General features: G+C 34.7%; 1 protein-coding gene across 1 annotated transcript in view; it reads left to right on the top strand.

The window, feature by feature from the left end:
* The window catches only part of RDX (radixin), a 75,528-nt gene extending 60,480 nt beyond the window's left edge, over nt 1–15,048 (top strand). Inside the window, exons 11-14 of the mRNA XM_082659772.1 lie at nt 5,855–6,015; nt 7,669–7,761; nt 11,248–11,490; nt 12,440–15,048. Of these exons, the coding sequence (XP_082515898.1) occupies nt 5,855–6,015; nt 7,669–7,761; nt 11,248–11,490; nt 12,440–12,604 (662 nt within the window). The 3' untranslated portion in view covers nt 12,605–15,048. The remainder of the gene's footprint in view (nt 1–5,854; nt 6,016–7,668; nt 7,762–11,247; nt 11,491–12,439) is intronic.
* Nucleotides 15,049–17,426: the final 2,378 nt, after the last annotated feature.

Below are 17,426 nucleotides of genomic sequence, written 5' to 3' on the forward strand. Positions count from 1 at the left end.
GGGGCTTTTTTTTTTTTTTCCTTCAATGCATGATTCTAGTGCACTGGCTTACTGTTTTGCTAAAATAAAATTAGTAGTGTATTTGGGTCCCTGTCAAAGAGCTCCTGAATTTTTAGCTGGTTTTTCTTTATAGAGGGCCTGTGGATTGTGAACCTAAATGTTAAAGGTAGAATGAAGTTTCTAGAAGGTAGTAACGGAGAGAATGTGTTCATAACCATAAGGAAAAGATGGATAAATTGAACTTTTATAATTATAAAGGGGACTCTGGCCCTTGGCATCTCTGCAGAGGGTTTGAAGGACCCCTGAACATCTGTTTCTACGTTATTGTAAGTGTTCCTCTGGCCGTTGATTCTTTCCCTATGCTTTGCTTTTTTTCCACCTCTCCTAGATGAGCAGTGTCAATCATAGTTATTTTAATGACCTTGCTTGCAAACTCCAATGTCTGGATAATCTATGGGCCTATTCTATAGTCTGTTTTCCCTTTTTGGGGTGGGGGGAGGGGGTCAGGGGCTCATTTGGTCCTGTCTGGTATACCTGGTAATTTTGATTGAATGCCCAACATTGTATATGAAAAGTTATAGAGACTTTGGATGGTGTTATTTTCCTTTAGAGAGGATTTAATTTGCTTTTGATGGTCAGAATATGTGCAGATCACCTGGATAGAGTTGAGCTGGGTTTCAGGCTTTGTTAACGATGGTCTCTTTCTGGTTTTCCCATTGCTAGTCTAGCCCTTTGGGGGTGTCATCTGGAAGACTGCATATTTACTGGGGCCCTTCTGTCTTAGAGGGCCTTGAACTGCAACCTTTGACTCCCAAGCTGCAAGAGAGTGTTAATCTCTCTGGTCACCTCTTTACCCTCTTACAGCTGCTTTTGCTTGTTTCCGTATGTGTGCATTTTAGGAGTTGGCAAATGTCTTGAGGGGAAATACACATAGATTTTGAGACTTTTCTGTTTACTCCTTTTCAGGATCTTGTCCTTTCAAGCCTTGGATGCTTTGGCAGCCCCAAAGTCTAAATCTCTGTCTTCTTAGCCTGATAGAATACTACAGGCTCTGCCTCTATTCCACTCTTCTGGGAATATTATATACCTGTTTTTTTTGCATATAAAATAAGCAAATACATGATATACACACAAAGATATGTTTTTCTTTCCACTTCTTTCTCTTTTTTTTGTTGGCAATAATCTCAGATTTTATTCAAAAGCAAGACCACCCACCCCAATTACTCTGGTTATTCCTTCATAATGAACGTATCCTACATTTACAAAATTTTTCCTTGTGTCTACTTCAGTGAATTTAAAAATTAATTTATTGTCTCAATTATTTTCTAATTGTTTGGCTGTGGAGAATTGGCATATTAGATTGTACTGCCTGGAACAGCAACCAGAAGATCTCCTATAAACTTGTTAGAAAAGTAAATTCTCTGGTTCCATCCCACATCTATTGAATCAGAACCTGTAGGGGTGGTACCCAACAATCTAGTTTAACAAGTCATCCAGGAGATTCTGATAGAAACCATTTGAGAAACACTGGCATATGAGAAACATGTGCTATTTACTTAATGGACAGGCAGACATGGAAGTGAGGGAATATATCAAATAAGAAAATAAGCAGTGGCCCAAGTGCTTTGACTCTAAATGGGTACAGAACAAGAATAGCCATGAATGAAACTCATAAACTGGTTCTATTCAGATACGTATGAACTGCCCCTCTCTTGTGCTTGATTTCCATGGGCTTACATTAGTGTAAAACCCCAAGAACATTTGTCTTGGGCAGATCTGTAAATTCTTCAGCATATGGACACTGTAGAGAAAGAAGTAGGATTGACCATTTCCTAATCATCTCCCAGGCTGCATTACCCAATACGCAGTCTGTCTACGCACATGTTTCTGTCATCTGCCAAGCAGGGGCAGAAAAAAAAAGTAATATATAAATATATTTATGTAAATAAGTACATTTATATAAATATAGATTTTTATATAAATAAATATGTATAATACATATTTTTAAAATCTTCATTTTGAGTAATGTTTTTTAAAAGTACCAAAATGGTCATTAGAAAAAGCAAAACATTTTTGGCCTTCCTTATATCTTTTTATGACTTTGTATTGTTTTTAGTTTGATTGCTGGGACTAAGGCACTAGATATAATTTTTCAATGCCTGAGGCCTTACAGGGTTTTAATCTGGCTCAGAATTCTCCACTTCCACTTCTTTCTTAAACAAAAGGTACATATATCCTTTTGCACCTTGCTGTTTTCAGTTACCATTGCTTAGATGTAGTACAGGTATTCTAAAATTGCTTTTTCAGTAAGTAATTTGTAATCATATTCTTAATTCTATGATTTCTAAGAATTTTGATAATAGAACTTTTATTTGCTTTTTTTTTTTTTTTTTGTAATAGTATTAGTTCTTTTCCCAGGGTAAAAATAAACTATTGCCCTAGACTGGAAAGAGGAAGAAAAAAATCTATAATCTTCTGAGATATTTTTTTATTATTATTATTTTTTACTAATACTGTTACAATTTTTATAGCTTCCAATCTTTGCCCTTGGGGGTGACGTAAGAGTTGATTTGGCTTGCCAAGTCTTAGACCTGTCAAAATCAAGTGATGCTTGTGTTCAAACCTGATTGAGAAAGGGAAGCTTTCACAAATTTTATTAGCTTGAACTTAGAATAACTTCCCTGGTCTACACTTAATTAACTTCCATAACCATCTACATCAATATACTGTGTACTGTTAATGAGAGAAACAATTTATTCTTGTAACCTTTCACCTTTGTCCTGAAAGAGCTGAGATTCTAAAAGAAGCCAGATTTCCTTCGTACTCTCTTCTCACATGCCAGACCTCAAAAATTGTAGGTTCTTGCTTTTTTTGACCCAGATAGGCAAAACATTGATACTATTCACATTTCTCATCTAATCCTTCTCCTCAAGGGCTTCTAACTGGATCCAAGGTCTGGAGGGATGTTTGTTTCATAGAAATATATATATATTTTTTGGCCATGCCACGGACCTTGAGGGGTCTTAGTTCCGTCTCAGTTCCCCTGACCAGGGATTCAACCCAAGGCCACAGCAGTGAAAGTCCTGAGTTCTAACCACGGGACCTCCAGGGAACTCCTGAAATATTCTAATTTGTGGGTTCACAAACTTTTTCTTAAAAGGCTGGATAGTAAATATTTCAGGCTTTGCAGGCTACATGGTCTGTTACAGCTATCAACTCTCCCATTGCAGCATGAAAGCAGTCATGTGCAATACCTAAACAAATGAGATTGTGTTCCAGTAAAACTTTATTTACAAAAATACGGCATTGGGTTGGGTTTGGTCACTGAGCCATAGTTTGCCAATCATAGTTAACTGGAGAGGAAAGAAAGAGATCATTGTGGGATATATGGCACTTCAAAACCTTCCTTTCTAGACTAGAGACTAGAGTAGATTTGAAGCTTTCAGTACATTTTCAACATTAAAAAAAATTAGAGTTTTGTGTAATTCTTAATATACCACAAAACAACCATTGCTCCGTCTACTATTCCTCAAATTAATACTTAGTACCAAAAAACTGTTAGAAAATAAAGAGTATTTTGAAATTTAACTTTGTAACCCAGGCTTATTTTTCTTTATTGACTCATAGTACAGAAAGAATTTTTATTATGAGAGAAAATAAGGCGTTTTCATTTGTAAACTTTTCTTATTATTTGCTTGCTTGTTTAGAAGGAGGATACAGCTGTGAACTCTGTGAGCTTTATTTTATGTATTAGTCAGCCAGATGGAAAGAATGATCATTAAAAAAGTTAGATGGGCTAGCTCTGATGTCCAAGTTTTAGAAGACATATACTAAAATGAATAATCCTAGAATTTAGCTTCAGTAACATCCTTCATTATACACTTTTCATCTTTATAGCCAAATAGTCGCGTAGAAGTTTACATTTTATCTAGAGTTTAAAGTCATTTTTCTTCCCAGTCTTCTCAAAACCTCCCAAGTCTTAACTGCAGTTACTTAAATTAGTTCTGACCAAGAACAACAAAATGAAGAACAGTAAGGTGACTTGTACGTTACAGTTAGCTTTCAAATCTTTTGACATACAGATTTTCAGTTTTTCCTTTTTTCTAAAGTATACAGAAAGGGAGAGTCATTCTTTGTAGGACATTGCACCCATCTTAATAGATGATATTCTCTTGTCTTCTGTCACAAATGTCCTTGCTATTGAACAAAGATTGTCAGAATAATACTTAAAATTAGTACTTTCAAATTGATTTCAAATCTTTTGGCTTTGTGCTAGTAATATTTTCCTTTCTCAACTCATTAGAATAAGAAAAGAGAATTAACTTTATGATCTGTACATTTATGGATTAAAATTCACCTCATTTATCTCCAAATATTACTTACTTGTCTTCATGCTTGAGGAATGGATATGTACTAATAACTCAAAATTTTCAGTAATTCATATAATTCACATCAAAATTCCTATTTGAGTCAGTAAGTATTAAGTCTTAATGTCTTGGGTTTACTTATCTAATACTTAGTTTAGGTAAGTAAAAACTTATTTAAGTTTTAAAGTGTGTTATTTTATAGACTTTTGAAACAGATGGCAGTTTGTTTATGTCAAAACTTCAGAGAGGTTTTTTAAAAAATTTTCATTGGTATATAGTTGATTTACAATGTTGTACTAGTTTCAGGTGTTCAGCAAAGCAAATCAGTTATACATATACATATATCCCCTTTTTTTTTAAGATTCTTTTCCCATATAGGCCATTACAGAGTATTGAGTAGAGGTCCCTGTGCTATACAGCAGGTTCTTATTAGTTATCGATTTAATATATAGTATTGTGTATGTGTCAGCCCCAATCTCCCAGTTTATCCCTTCTCCTCGCCCCCCCCAAATACCCTGGTAAACATAAGTTTGTTTTCTACATCTGTGACTCTGCTTCTGTTTTGTAAATAAGTTCATTTGTACCTTTTTTTAGATTCCACATATAAGCAATATCATATGATATTTGTCTTTCTCTGTCTGACTTACTTCACTCAGTTGCTGCAAATGGCGTTATTTTGTTCTCTTTTATGGCTGAGTATATAGGTACCATTGTATATTCCATTGTATATAGGTATCACATCTTTACCATTCATCTGTCAGTGGACACTTAGGTTGCTTCCATGTCCTGGCTGTTGTAAATAGTGCTGCAGTGAACATTAGGGTAATGTATCTTTTTGAATTATGGTTTTCTTTGGGTATATCCCCAGGAGTGGGATTGCTGGGTCATATAGTAGTTCTATTTTTAGTTTTTTAAGGAACCTCCATACTGTTCCCCTTAGTGGCTGTACCAACTTACAGTCCCACCAGCAGTGTAGCAGGGTTCCCTTTTGGAGAGTTTTGGGGGTTTTTTGGCGATACGCGGGCTTCTCACTGTTGTAGCCTCTCCCGTTGCGGAGCACAGGCTCCGGACGCGCAGGCTCAGCGGCCATGGCTCACGGGCCCAGCCGCTCCGCGGCATGTGGGATCTTCCTGGATCGGGGCACAAACCTGTGTCCCCTGAATCGGCAGGCGGACTCTCAACCACTGCACCACCAGGGAAGCCCATGGAGGGTATTTTTTTAAAAATAAAATAAAGGATGTGCTTCTAGCTTTATGACATAACTTGAATTACAGAGAATTTTCATTTCTTTGCATTTTTGAATTGTGTAATAGAGTTTTAAAAGTTATTAGGTTTTTGCCAAGTTAAAAACGAGGTAATGTTCATTTGCATATGTGCTAATTTTAAGAAACTGTACAGATTAAATTCCTTGCTACTATTTTGACTTCTTTTGATAATGAGAAAATTAGAATTAATCATTGTTTTGGGGGGATACATATATTTGACAGAACTAGAAGAACAGACTCGAAAAGCTCTAGAACTGGACCAGGAACGAAAACGAGCAAAAGAAGAAGCAGAAAGGCTTGAAAAGGAGCGTCAAGCTGCTGAAGAGGCCAAATCTGCTATAGCAAAACAGGCTGCCGACCAGATGAAGAATCAGGAGCAGCTGGTAGGGAACCTGGGTTCTGTTAGGGGAAAAGAAAAATTCAGACAAAAGCATGGACGAAATCGGTTCTGCAATTTCAGAGTGTTTATTCTCTGAGCACAAAGGTGTTGGTTAATTACGTTTTCAAATCCCCGCACTGTGGTATGTGTGCACTCACTGCAAGGAACCTGTATCTTTTTATTCGAATGTATTTTAAAGCAGTTAAGTAGAATAACAAAGAATTATGAAAACCATAGACCACATGGACCATTTTCTGTATTCAGAGGAATACCCATCATGACAAATGAAATACCAGTGTAAAAATAGACAATTTGGAGGTTGCAGTATTTAGTACAGTAAATAAATGATCAGTATTGTGCAGCCACTACCAAAAGTGTGTTGTAATAGATCCAAAATCAACAGTAAAATTTTGTTTGCTAATGAGTGCCAATAAAATAAGTTCAAATAATGGAAACTTAAAAAAACACCTTTGTAAAATTAAGTATATTATACCTTCTGGAAAGCAAACCAAAGAGACAAGTGTGGAAATAACGAAGTGTGGAAATAAGCCTAAAATGATTATTTCTTCTTTTAAAAGGAAACCTAAAAATAAAACCATAAAAGATACATGGAGCCTGTTGCTAACAAAAGATTCTGATTTGCTTAGATTTTGTTTAAGCCACTGGCATGTTTTGCTTTAGATAAGTTGACAATTACGTATATTCTAAACCCTATAAGATAACCGTAGGCTAACTATAAGATAGATCATAATTGATTGGGGTTTTTTGTGTATTTAATGGACTTGCAAATAATGAGGAGTAGGCATGACACCTAGAAGATTTGGGATTTAAATATTGGTTTAGGCATTTACTTGCTATGTGTCTTTGGGTCTTTCTGAGCCTCAGATCGCTCCCTTTGAAAAAAGGAATAATACCACCTAATAGTATTGTTGGGGAATTAAGAAAGTGCTGTTTAAATTATAAAGTGTTATGTAAATAGAATTCTTTTTCCTTCTGTAGGCTTTAACAGATAGTTTATTTTATTTTATTTTATTTTTTGCGTGGTACGCGGGCCTCTCACTGTTGTGGCCTCTCCCGTTGCGGAGCACAGACTCCGGACGTGCAGGCTCAGCGGCCATGGCTCACAGGCCCAGCTGCTCCGCGGCATGTGGGATCTTCCCGGACTGGGGTACGAACCCGTGTCCCCTGCATCGGCAGGCGGACTCTCAACCACTGCGCCACCAGGGAAGCCCCTAAGAGATAGTTTATTGATGAAAGTTTAAAAATAGCTCCTAGGTTCCTGCTATGAAAACAGGAATAACTACGTGTATATAGAATAATAAAATTTTTTTCACTTTGTCTCATTAGCTCATTATACCTAGTACAAGTAAGATATTTATGCTCTTAAAGAAATAGTTCCTTTTTTTAAACAGAAGACTGTCTATGAAAAACATATAACACAGTCCGTGTGGGAATTCCCTGGCGGTCCAGTGGTTAGGACTCTGAGCTTCCACTGCAGGGGGCACAGGTTTGATCCCTGGTCGGGGAAGTAAGATCTCAGAAGCTGCACGGCATGACCAAAGAAACCAGTCCATGTACATTAAAGCTTTTTTGACTTAATATAAATGACTGAAAATATATTACTTTTTAGTATTTGTAATTGTTTTGTTTATTTTAGGCAGCAGAACTTGCCGAATTCACTGCCAAGATTGCGCTTCTAGAAGAAGCCAAGAAAAAAAAGGAGGAGGAAGCTACTGAGTGGCAACACAAAGTAATCATTTGTTCATCACTATAAATTATTGAACATCTATTTTGTACCCAGCCATATGTGGAAATTATAGAGATAAATATAAGTTGCTGTCATGATTTAGAGGGGGAGAGGTACCTCTGTATGAATGTGTATGTACTGTAGTAAATACTAATCTAGTGATAATAAGCTAAGTACTTCGGGAACACAGAAGAAATATTTAATTTCTGAGGGAATGAGGCAGGTGTTGGGGAAACCCTTATAAATTTAAGCCGGCTCTTGAATAATACATTCAATTTGGGGGTAGAAAAGATGGAGACTGAAGAGGAAGTCATTCCAGATCGAGGGAATTGAATGAGCATAAGAAGTATAAAAGCACATGACAGATTTGAGGTCAACTAGTAAGTGAGCAAAACTTAGGGTCTGTTTTCAGAAATTTTGAGAGTTGTGGCTAGAAAGTTAGAGAGGGAATTAAGTTGTGAAAGGCTTTAAATAAATGCCCTGCTAAGGCAAGATGCTGAGAAATATCTGTAGACGTTGGGCTCTGAAGATTTCAAAACAGGATTGTAATATGATCAAGCATGGTTTTATAAAAACAGCTTAGTAATCAGCATGAAGGATGGATTGGGATAGTGGGCAGGATTACTTAAGAGCTAATGACTCACACTAAGGATGTGGCATTGAGAAAAAAGAGGAACAGGAATTATTGAAGGACATTTTGTGGTAGACTCAAAGGGGCATGGCAACCAAATGATTGGATGTAAAGTTGAATTAGAAGAATGCAATGAAGATGATACTGAGATTTCTGAGTTCCTAAGTAGATGAAACCACTGTTGTCTGAAATGGCATAAAAGTGAAAAATTAGGCTTTATTTGGAGGGGTAGGGAATATAAGATAATGAGAATTTAATTCAAACTTTAATGTTAACTCTTAAATGGAACTATAATAATAACAATTTTTTACACTCAAAGGTATATAGTTCTCTGATTTTTCTCCGACAAAATGTACTTATTACAGAAAGCAGTTTTGTTTCCCTCTTAAATTTTCTTTGTAGCACTTCGGATTTCATAGGGAAGTTTTTGGTATTGAGAGTTATGTATATATGTATATGTCAATGGAACTCTACAAAAAGAAAAACACTTAACTTTTTTGTTAACACTACTTTCTTTATTAGAATTGTATAGCTCCCTTTTAGGGATGATTTATGAACGTCAGGGACACATAAACTTATAAAAATAACATATCACAGAGGCACATCCTGTGAATTGTAGAAATTAGAAAATGCATGCAAAAGAAAAATCACATTCTTGCTAACTGGGATCACTATTTTAACACTGTAGTGCATATCCTTCCAGTATCTTTTCCTATTTGCATATGTGTATACATACACATTTATATGTCCAGAGTGAGATCATACTGTACATATTGTTCTGTTTTAGTCAGTTTTCATCTCATCTAATATTAGACTATATTCAAAATTTTTTCATTTAGATATAATTGACATATAATGTATTTTTAGGTGTACAGCATGATGATTCAATATTTGTATCTATTGTGAAGCGATCATCACAGTAAGTGTAGTTAACATCCATCTCCATATATAGCTACAGAAATTTTTTTCTTGTTATGTAAACTTTTCAGATTTACTTTCTTAGCAACTTTGAAATATAGAATATAGTATTATTAACTGTAGTCCGTATGCTGTACATTATGTCCCCATGACTCATTTATTTTATAGCTGGGAGTTTGTACTTTTTAACTCCCTTCTCCAATTCCTCTTCCATTTATGCCTCTGGTAACCATCAGTCTGTTCTCTGTATCCGTAAGCTCGTTTTTTTTGTTTGTTTGGTTGGTTGATTGGTTGATTTTTAGATTCTATATATAAGCAAGATCATATGGTAATTTGTCTTTCTCTGTCTGACTTATTTCACTTGGCATGATACCCTCAAGGTCCATCCATGTTGTTGCAAATGGCAAGATTTCCTGGGACTTCTCTGGTGGTCCAGTGGTTAAGACTTCGCCTTCCAATGCAGGAGGTGCAGATTCAATCCCTGGTTGGGGAGCTAAGGTCCTGCATGCCTTGGGGCCAGAAAACTAAAACATAAAAAAGCAGAAGCAATATTGTAGTAACATATTCAATAAAGACTTTAAAAATGGTCCACATCAAAAAAAAAATCTTTAAAAAAATTCCTTTTTTATAGTGGAATAGTATTTTACTATATATTAATATTTATACCACTTTTTTTAATCTGTTCATCTATTGATGGACACTTAGGGTGCTTCCATATATATCTTGGCTATTTCATTCTTTTGCATGTGGCTCTCTAGTTTTCCTAGCACCACTTATTGCAGAGACTGTCCTTTCCCCAACCTATATTCTTGGCTGCTTTGTTGTAAGTTAATTAACCATATATGTGTGGGTTTATTTCTGGGCAGACTATATTCAGAATTGAACCAAAAAGTCTTTTATAGCTAATTTGCCAGGCCAGTGTCCAGAGTAGGACTTTGCATTGCATCTGTTTGCTCTAAGTCTCTTTTAAAGTAGGACAGTTCTTTTTTTTATGATATTGGTTTATTAAAAGGACCCACAGATTGTCCCTCCTCCTGTATTTGTCTAATTCCTTTCTTATGGTGTCATTCAGCTTGTCTTTTTATCATCAATATTTCTTGTAAGCTGGAAGATAAACCTAAAAGTTTGAAGGATTCAAGTTAAAAATTTCTGGCTATGATGCCTCATAGGTGAGACTTTCAGATAATTTATCATCCAAACTAGAACACTTTTGAGAGTGAAAGGGGGTGTTGTTAATAATTACACCAGGACAACAGTGTAAAGCAGTACTTTTCCAGACAAACCAGCACAATAGAATTACTCAGATAATTGGTGACGTTGGATACTTTCTGTTATATTATATCAGAAGACATTTAATATCTGATTAACCCACCATTAGTTGTTTTAATTGATCGTTGGACTAGAGTAATAACAGTCTGTTTCCTCCATTGTCTGGTTATATTTTATCGTTGCTAAAACGTAATCTATTCGATGTGGAATTCTTTGGCATTATACTTATATCCGTTTTCTCATCAACTATTTGTATAACAATTTTAGCAACAGTTGATAATCCTTGCCAGAATTAATAATTTTATTAGGGTTTTGCACAGTGGTGTCTTTAATTCTGTCATGTAATAAGCTTTTATCAATAGGGCCTGTTTTCATTACCCTGAAATATAGTTTATATTAGAAAGAAAGGATAATAACTTGATTTTTTTTTTTTTGATGTGGACCATTTTTAAAGTCTTTATAGAATTTGTTACAATATTGCTTCTGTTTTGGCTTTTTGGCCACGAGGCATGTGGGATCTTAGCTCCCTGACCAGGGATCGAACCCGCACCCCCTGTATTGGAAGGCGAAGTCTTAACCACTGGACCGCCAGGGAAGTCCCAGGATAACTTGATTCTTTTAATTACCAATTTTCAAAGTAACTTGCTGATAAACTTATTTTTTATGTTCAGGCTTTTGCAGCCCAGGAAGACTTGGAAAAGACCAAAGAAGAGTTAAAGACTGTGATGTCTGCCCCTCCTCCACCTCCACCACCACCAGTCATTCCTCCAACAGAAAATGAACATGATGAACATGATGAGAATAATGCTGAGGCTAGTGCTGAATTATCAAATGATGGGGTAATGAACCATAGAAGTGAGGAGGAACGTATAACAGAAATGCAAAAAAATGAGCGTGTTAAAAAACAACTCCAGGTATTTAAAATTTGCAGTTGTATGCACATTTAAATATAATTTGCATTTTCCCCATTTGTTAAGACAAACTTATTAAAAAAGAAACATTTGATTTTTGGAAGCCTTTACCTCTAGCTGGCCTTGTGATTGGTTTGTAAGTACTTGGCCTACAGTCACGTTATTTCATATTTTCTGTTGTATGTCCCTGTCACCAGATGTTTGTTAGCCTTGTGTAATGAAGCCTTAATTAGTAAGCTATTATTTAATTATAACTTGAGCCATGTTAAAAGTAGAACATAAAATACTGTTTAAAAAACAAATTTCTTTTTTAAACAGTATACATTAAAAAGAAATGATAATTTAATAGACTACCTGTATGACATTACATAATCTGATTTTTTTTGTTGAGATTTTGTAATGGCAAAAGGTCAGTATATTAAATGTAAATAATTAGATTAAAATAGTAAATTTTAATGTTACACCTATTAGAGAACTTAATAGAATCAGTTCTCTAATTTTTAAATTCATGAAATCTTTAAATATTAATAAAATGGGGTGATAGTTGTAATAAATGTATTAAGACTTTTGGAGAAAACTTCTCTCATGGTATAGAATTTATAACTTACAGTAACATTCAATAACAGCTATATTGAACCTTTTGTAAGTCATTTCAAGTATTAGATGAGAAAGTTCAAGGAAATTTAGAATAATACACAAACTCATCATGGTTGCGGAGTGTAGAAATGAAAGGCCATGGGTATTCCTCTCTAACCACTACCCCCCACCACTACTAAAAGTACAACAAACGTAAACACTTTAAAGAAAAAGATTTCGCAGTGGAAATTTTAATATACTAAAAAGTCAGAGATCTGTTATATTTGTATTTTGTGTCTTTAAACCTCTTTCATAGGTTTTTAAAATCTAAAAAAAAAAGTTAATAATGGTCATACTTTTTATTTTTTAAACATAGGCATTAAGTTCAGAATTAGCCCAAGCCAGAGATGAAACCAAGAAAACACAAAATGATGTTCTTCATGCTGAGAATGTTAAAGCAGGCCGTGATAAGTACAAGACTCTGCGACAGATTCGGCAAGGCAATACAAAGCAACGTATTGATGAGTTTGAAGCAATGTGAGAGCTGTTATTTTGCATACATGTTCTTCATAAGCTGAACCACCAACAGAGAAAAGCAGGCCTTTGCAGATGTGATGGAATGCATCTCACCTTGCCAAAGCACTTAAACCAGTTTGACTGTGGTAGCTAAAAGACATTTAAGGGGAGCTTTTCAACATTAAGGCAGTGTGATATCATGCTTGGTTTTCTTTTTCTTTTGGGCCAAGGAATGGAGAACAGTGTTCCATCACCTCCTTTTTCACATTTTTCATTTTCCATTTTTTTTTTTCTGTTGAAGATTAACACTAATTATCATGTCTGACAAATGTGTATGTATGATTTAAGCACTTTGTACATTTTAAAGGATGGTGGTGACTTAATGAGTGTTTAGGTAGGGCACTCTGTTTTTTCTTCTTCCATATTTTAGCTGCATGTATTTCCACATTCTCTCTCATTCATGTTTCCTCAGTGTGTACTTCTCATACCTTGATGTGCCCTGTAACCATAGCGCTGCCACTATACAGATCATTGGCAGTGATTAAAATGAGCATAGGTGGCAGGGTGGACAGTCTTTCATCATTGTGTAGAAGATGGCTATGAATCATGAAAAGGATTAGAATGTTTAACAGTATAGTGTACAGCTAGTGGTTAATTTTTTAAATCCCAATTTAATAACATTATTGGATATTTGTTATTTGCTTACTTAATTACGGTCATCTTTGACAGCTGAATTGATTGGTGTTTCATCTCCTGTCATCATTTGGTTTTCTTTGCCCACTGATCTTACAAAGGTATAGACAGCAGGTAGTAAGTAGTTCCCTAGGAAAGTTTACTGATGAAACACTACTGCAAATAACAGTTGTCTCTGAAAGATTCTTTCATAGATTGATTTAGAAAAACAGATGTTTAATAAAAGAAAAAGCACATTTGTTGGTAATTGATTATCATCATTAATAAAACCCTGGACCTTGCTAGAAGGGCAGCATATGAAAACAGCAGTCCCGAGGAGGGGACAGTAATACTACCTCACTACTATACCTGTGATGACTGGTCGTTCAAACACAGTGAAGTGTGTAAGCTATATGTTTTATAATACATAGTGATACTGTCAATCATGAAGGAATATTTTTGAGATCTCCTTTTCCTTCAGAATATCTTAGAGTGCTAAATTTTAACTGCCTTTTTGTTGAACTGAACTGTGGGACTCTGATTTGTATTAAAATTGTTAGCGCTCACTGATATACTATCTTCCTGGAGGAGTGTTGTATGTCTAAGGAAGTGTGTGTGTGTGTGTGTGTGTGTGTGTGTGTGTGTGTGTGTGTGTGTGTGTGTTTGAGAGAGAGAGAGAGATTGCCCTTGTAGCATATGACGACGAATGTTTGTACCTTCATTTCTTGATGTAATTATTACATAATCATTTTAGCATATTTGGTTTCTAAATCATTGTGCTTATTTTTTTCAATCTAACTAAAAATACTTAAATTTGGTTAGTTAATTCTATTTTAGAAATTATAATTTTATAGGTTATATTAATTTCAGTTATGTTTTACAAAGAAATCTTTCTAGTTTGAAAGATGTTCAATATTCACAGGTTCTAACATTTTCTTTATTATAAAACATTTAGATTTGGAGATAAGGAAAGCCTTGTTTTCTCTGTGTGGTTCAGCTACTTTCCATTTGGTATTATGCATTCAAATTTACATTTATCTATTAAAATTGCCATTTTGTTAGACATTTTTCATGCACAATAGATTCAAGTTGTGTCTGAAAATATCTCTGTGCTTTTTTGATTTTGCTGACTTTAAAAGGATTAATCTGGGCAGACATTATGAAAAGGAAAGGTTGCATTTAATATATTTTTTTGGATTTAGTAGGACAAAAGATAACTGGTTAACCTTGAAGTGACTGTTGTATGGTGGTTGTGCACATGCTTCAAAACACTGTGGAAGAGGACATTTCTCCTTGCAGCACATTAGAGGAACAGATGATAAGCCTTACTATTCATGGTTTAAAGCATGTGTTCACTCTTCCAGAGCATTAAAGTAATTGCCATAATAGGTGAAAACTTGGATTTTTATTGGATTTTTGTTAATTTGCTTCATTTTGAATTGTGTGCACTACCATTCCTACATCAGTTTGATATCAGTGTTGAAAAATTACCAGTTATATTTGCTGTTTATAATCTATTTGTAGATTAGAATTAAAATGGATTTAATCCATTTTTAAAGCTGTGTGAATTTTTCTAAACAGGAACAACTATTTGCAATATGGGTTTTCATTAAACCAATTATAACTTTTATTATTAGCATTTGAGAAGCACATGTTCATATAGCAATGTAAAAATAATGAGTATTTGGTAAATTCCAGCAGGCTTATACTATTAGCATAATTTTGTGTTGTACAATTAAGTTACATCTATAATTTTGGATAACATTCATTGGTTAACAATAAAGTGACAAAAGCTCATGTTTCATGCTTCACTGTTGTTATTTAACATGGATTTCTTGTATATTTCCTGAATATTATAATCTCTATTAGATCCATAAATCATTACATCTTAAAAACAAGTGGATAGGAAAAAATTCAGAATTCTCATACATTTACTCGTTCCCCCAAATTATATATCTCTTTTGGTATGGAAGTAATAGTGATAATTCTCCAGAAAAGTTAAATCATTAAATTAAATTGACTCTTTTCATAATAGAAAATCATTTAAGATTTCTAGTCATTGCTTTTCTTGTATAGTGTTTAGTTTTCCTAAGGAAGAAGCAGTTTCATTGTCCTTGATTAATCTCACTATTAAAATGCTAATGTTCTTTAAAGAACTGTATACTAAGTGCTTCTTACTAAATTTTATTATAAAGATTATTCTTCTTAAATAACAAGTGATAAATCTGTTTTAAGCATAGTAAAAGCCAGTTGTCTTCTCAGTTTACAGTAATATTGAACTGTCACTTTATTATTTCTATTCTCAAAGACAGGTGGTGATCTCTTTATTCTGGTCCTGTTAGAAAAGAAAAGGGAATTCCGTAGTATAATATTTTGCTTTATGTCTAATTAGAGTTCTTTTTTTAAGAACTAGAATTAGCACTTAGAAAGTTATATCTTACACTGTATTGGAACTCGCTCCTGGTTATCATTGGAAAGAGTTCCAATGTTAGTGCTGTGATTAAAAAAAATGCACATAACTTTCTGTCTCAGTTCTTATTACCTGTTGATTGGTGATATTTTTAGAATTGAAGATAAAAGATTTTTTAGATCCCACAGTATCCCATTTTATGTATGCATAATGAAAATAGTCTTTTAAAATCTAAAACTTAAAACTGAAGTATAGGAATTACTGCCTTTAGAATTAATTTAGTGAACTGATTAGTAAACCCAAGCTTAGATGTATTTAATAAGAATAAGGGGACACGTTTAAATATGGAACTACACTGGTAGACAGTCCTCTTTTCTTTAAGTTTGTTCTAAATGAACAGAACTTTAGCTTTTCTTATTCTGTACTTCATTCTTTTTTTAACTAGGAGATAATCTATTAAATATTCTAATGTGGTTTATCATGTAGAATGACAATATTCTAGTACATTTCAAAAGCACAGTGATTCAGCAGATATGATAACTTCATAAAATGTCAAGGCAGTATGACTCCTCACATTCTACACTGTTCGCAAGGAAAACTTGGCTCACGATCGTGTTTCATATATTAAAGCTTATCACCCTCCCTTCCGTGGCTTTTCCAATTAAATAATCTTAATTCCCACTTTTTCCTACTGGACCTATCTTTTTTTAAATTTAATTTTATTTTTTTATACAGCAGGTTCTTATTAGTCATCAATTTTATACACATCTGTGTATACATGTCAATCCCAATAGCCCAATTCATCACACCACCATCCCCACCCCCCTGCGGCTTTCCCCCGTTGGTGTCCATAGAATTGTTCTCTATATCTGTGTCTCAGCTTCTGCCCCGAAAACTGGTTCATCTGTACCATTTTTCTAGGTTCCACATACATGCGGTAATATACAGTATTTGTTTTTCTCTTTCTAACTTACTTCACTCTCTTTATTACAGTCGCTAGATCCATCCACGTCTCAACAAATGACCCAATTTCGTTCCTTTTTATGGCTGAGTAATATTCCATTGTATATATGTGCCACATCTTCTTTATCCATTTATCTGTCGCTGGGCATTTAGGTTGCTTCCATGACCTGGCTATTGTAAATAGTGCTGCAGTGAACATTGGGGTGCATGTGTCTTTTTGAATTATGGTTTTCTCTGGGTATATGCCCAGTAGTGGGATTGCTGGATCATATAGTAATCCTATTTTTAGTTTTTTAAGGAACCTCCATACTGTTCTCCGTAGTGGCTATATCAATTTACATTCCCACCAACAGTGCAAGAGGGTTCCCATTTCTCCACACCCTCTCCAGCATTTGTTGTTTGTAGATTTTCTGATGATGCCCATTCTAACTGGTATGAGGTGATACCTCATTGTAGTTTTGACTTGCATTTCTCTAATAAGTAGTGATGTTGAGCAGCTTTTCATGTGCTTCTTGGCCATCTCTTTCTTTTCTTTGGAGAAATGTCTATTTAGGTCTTCTGCCCATTTTTTGATTGGGTTGCTTGTTTTTTTAATATTGAGCTGCATGAGCTGTTTATATATCTTGGAGGATAATCTTTTGTCTGTTGATTCATTTGCAAATATTTTCTCCCATTCTGAGGGTTGTCTTTTCGTCTTGTTAATGGTTTCCTTTGCTGTGCGAGAGCTTTGAAGTTTTATTAGGTCCCATTTGCTTTCTTTTGAATTTCCATTACTCTAGGAGGTGGATCAAAAAAGATCTTG

This window comes from Grampus griseus (genome assembly GCF_964374135.1).
Source record: "Grampus griseus genome assembly, chromosome: 8".
Taxonomy (NCBI): Eukaryota; Metazoa; Chordata; class Mammalia; order Artiodactyla; family Delphinidae; genus Grampus; species Grampus griseus.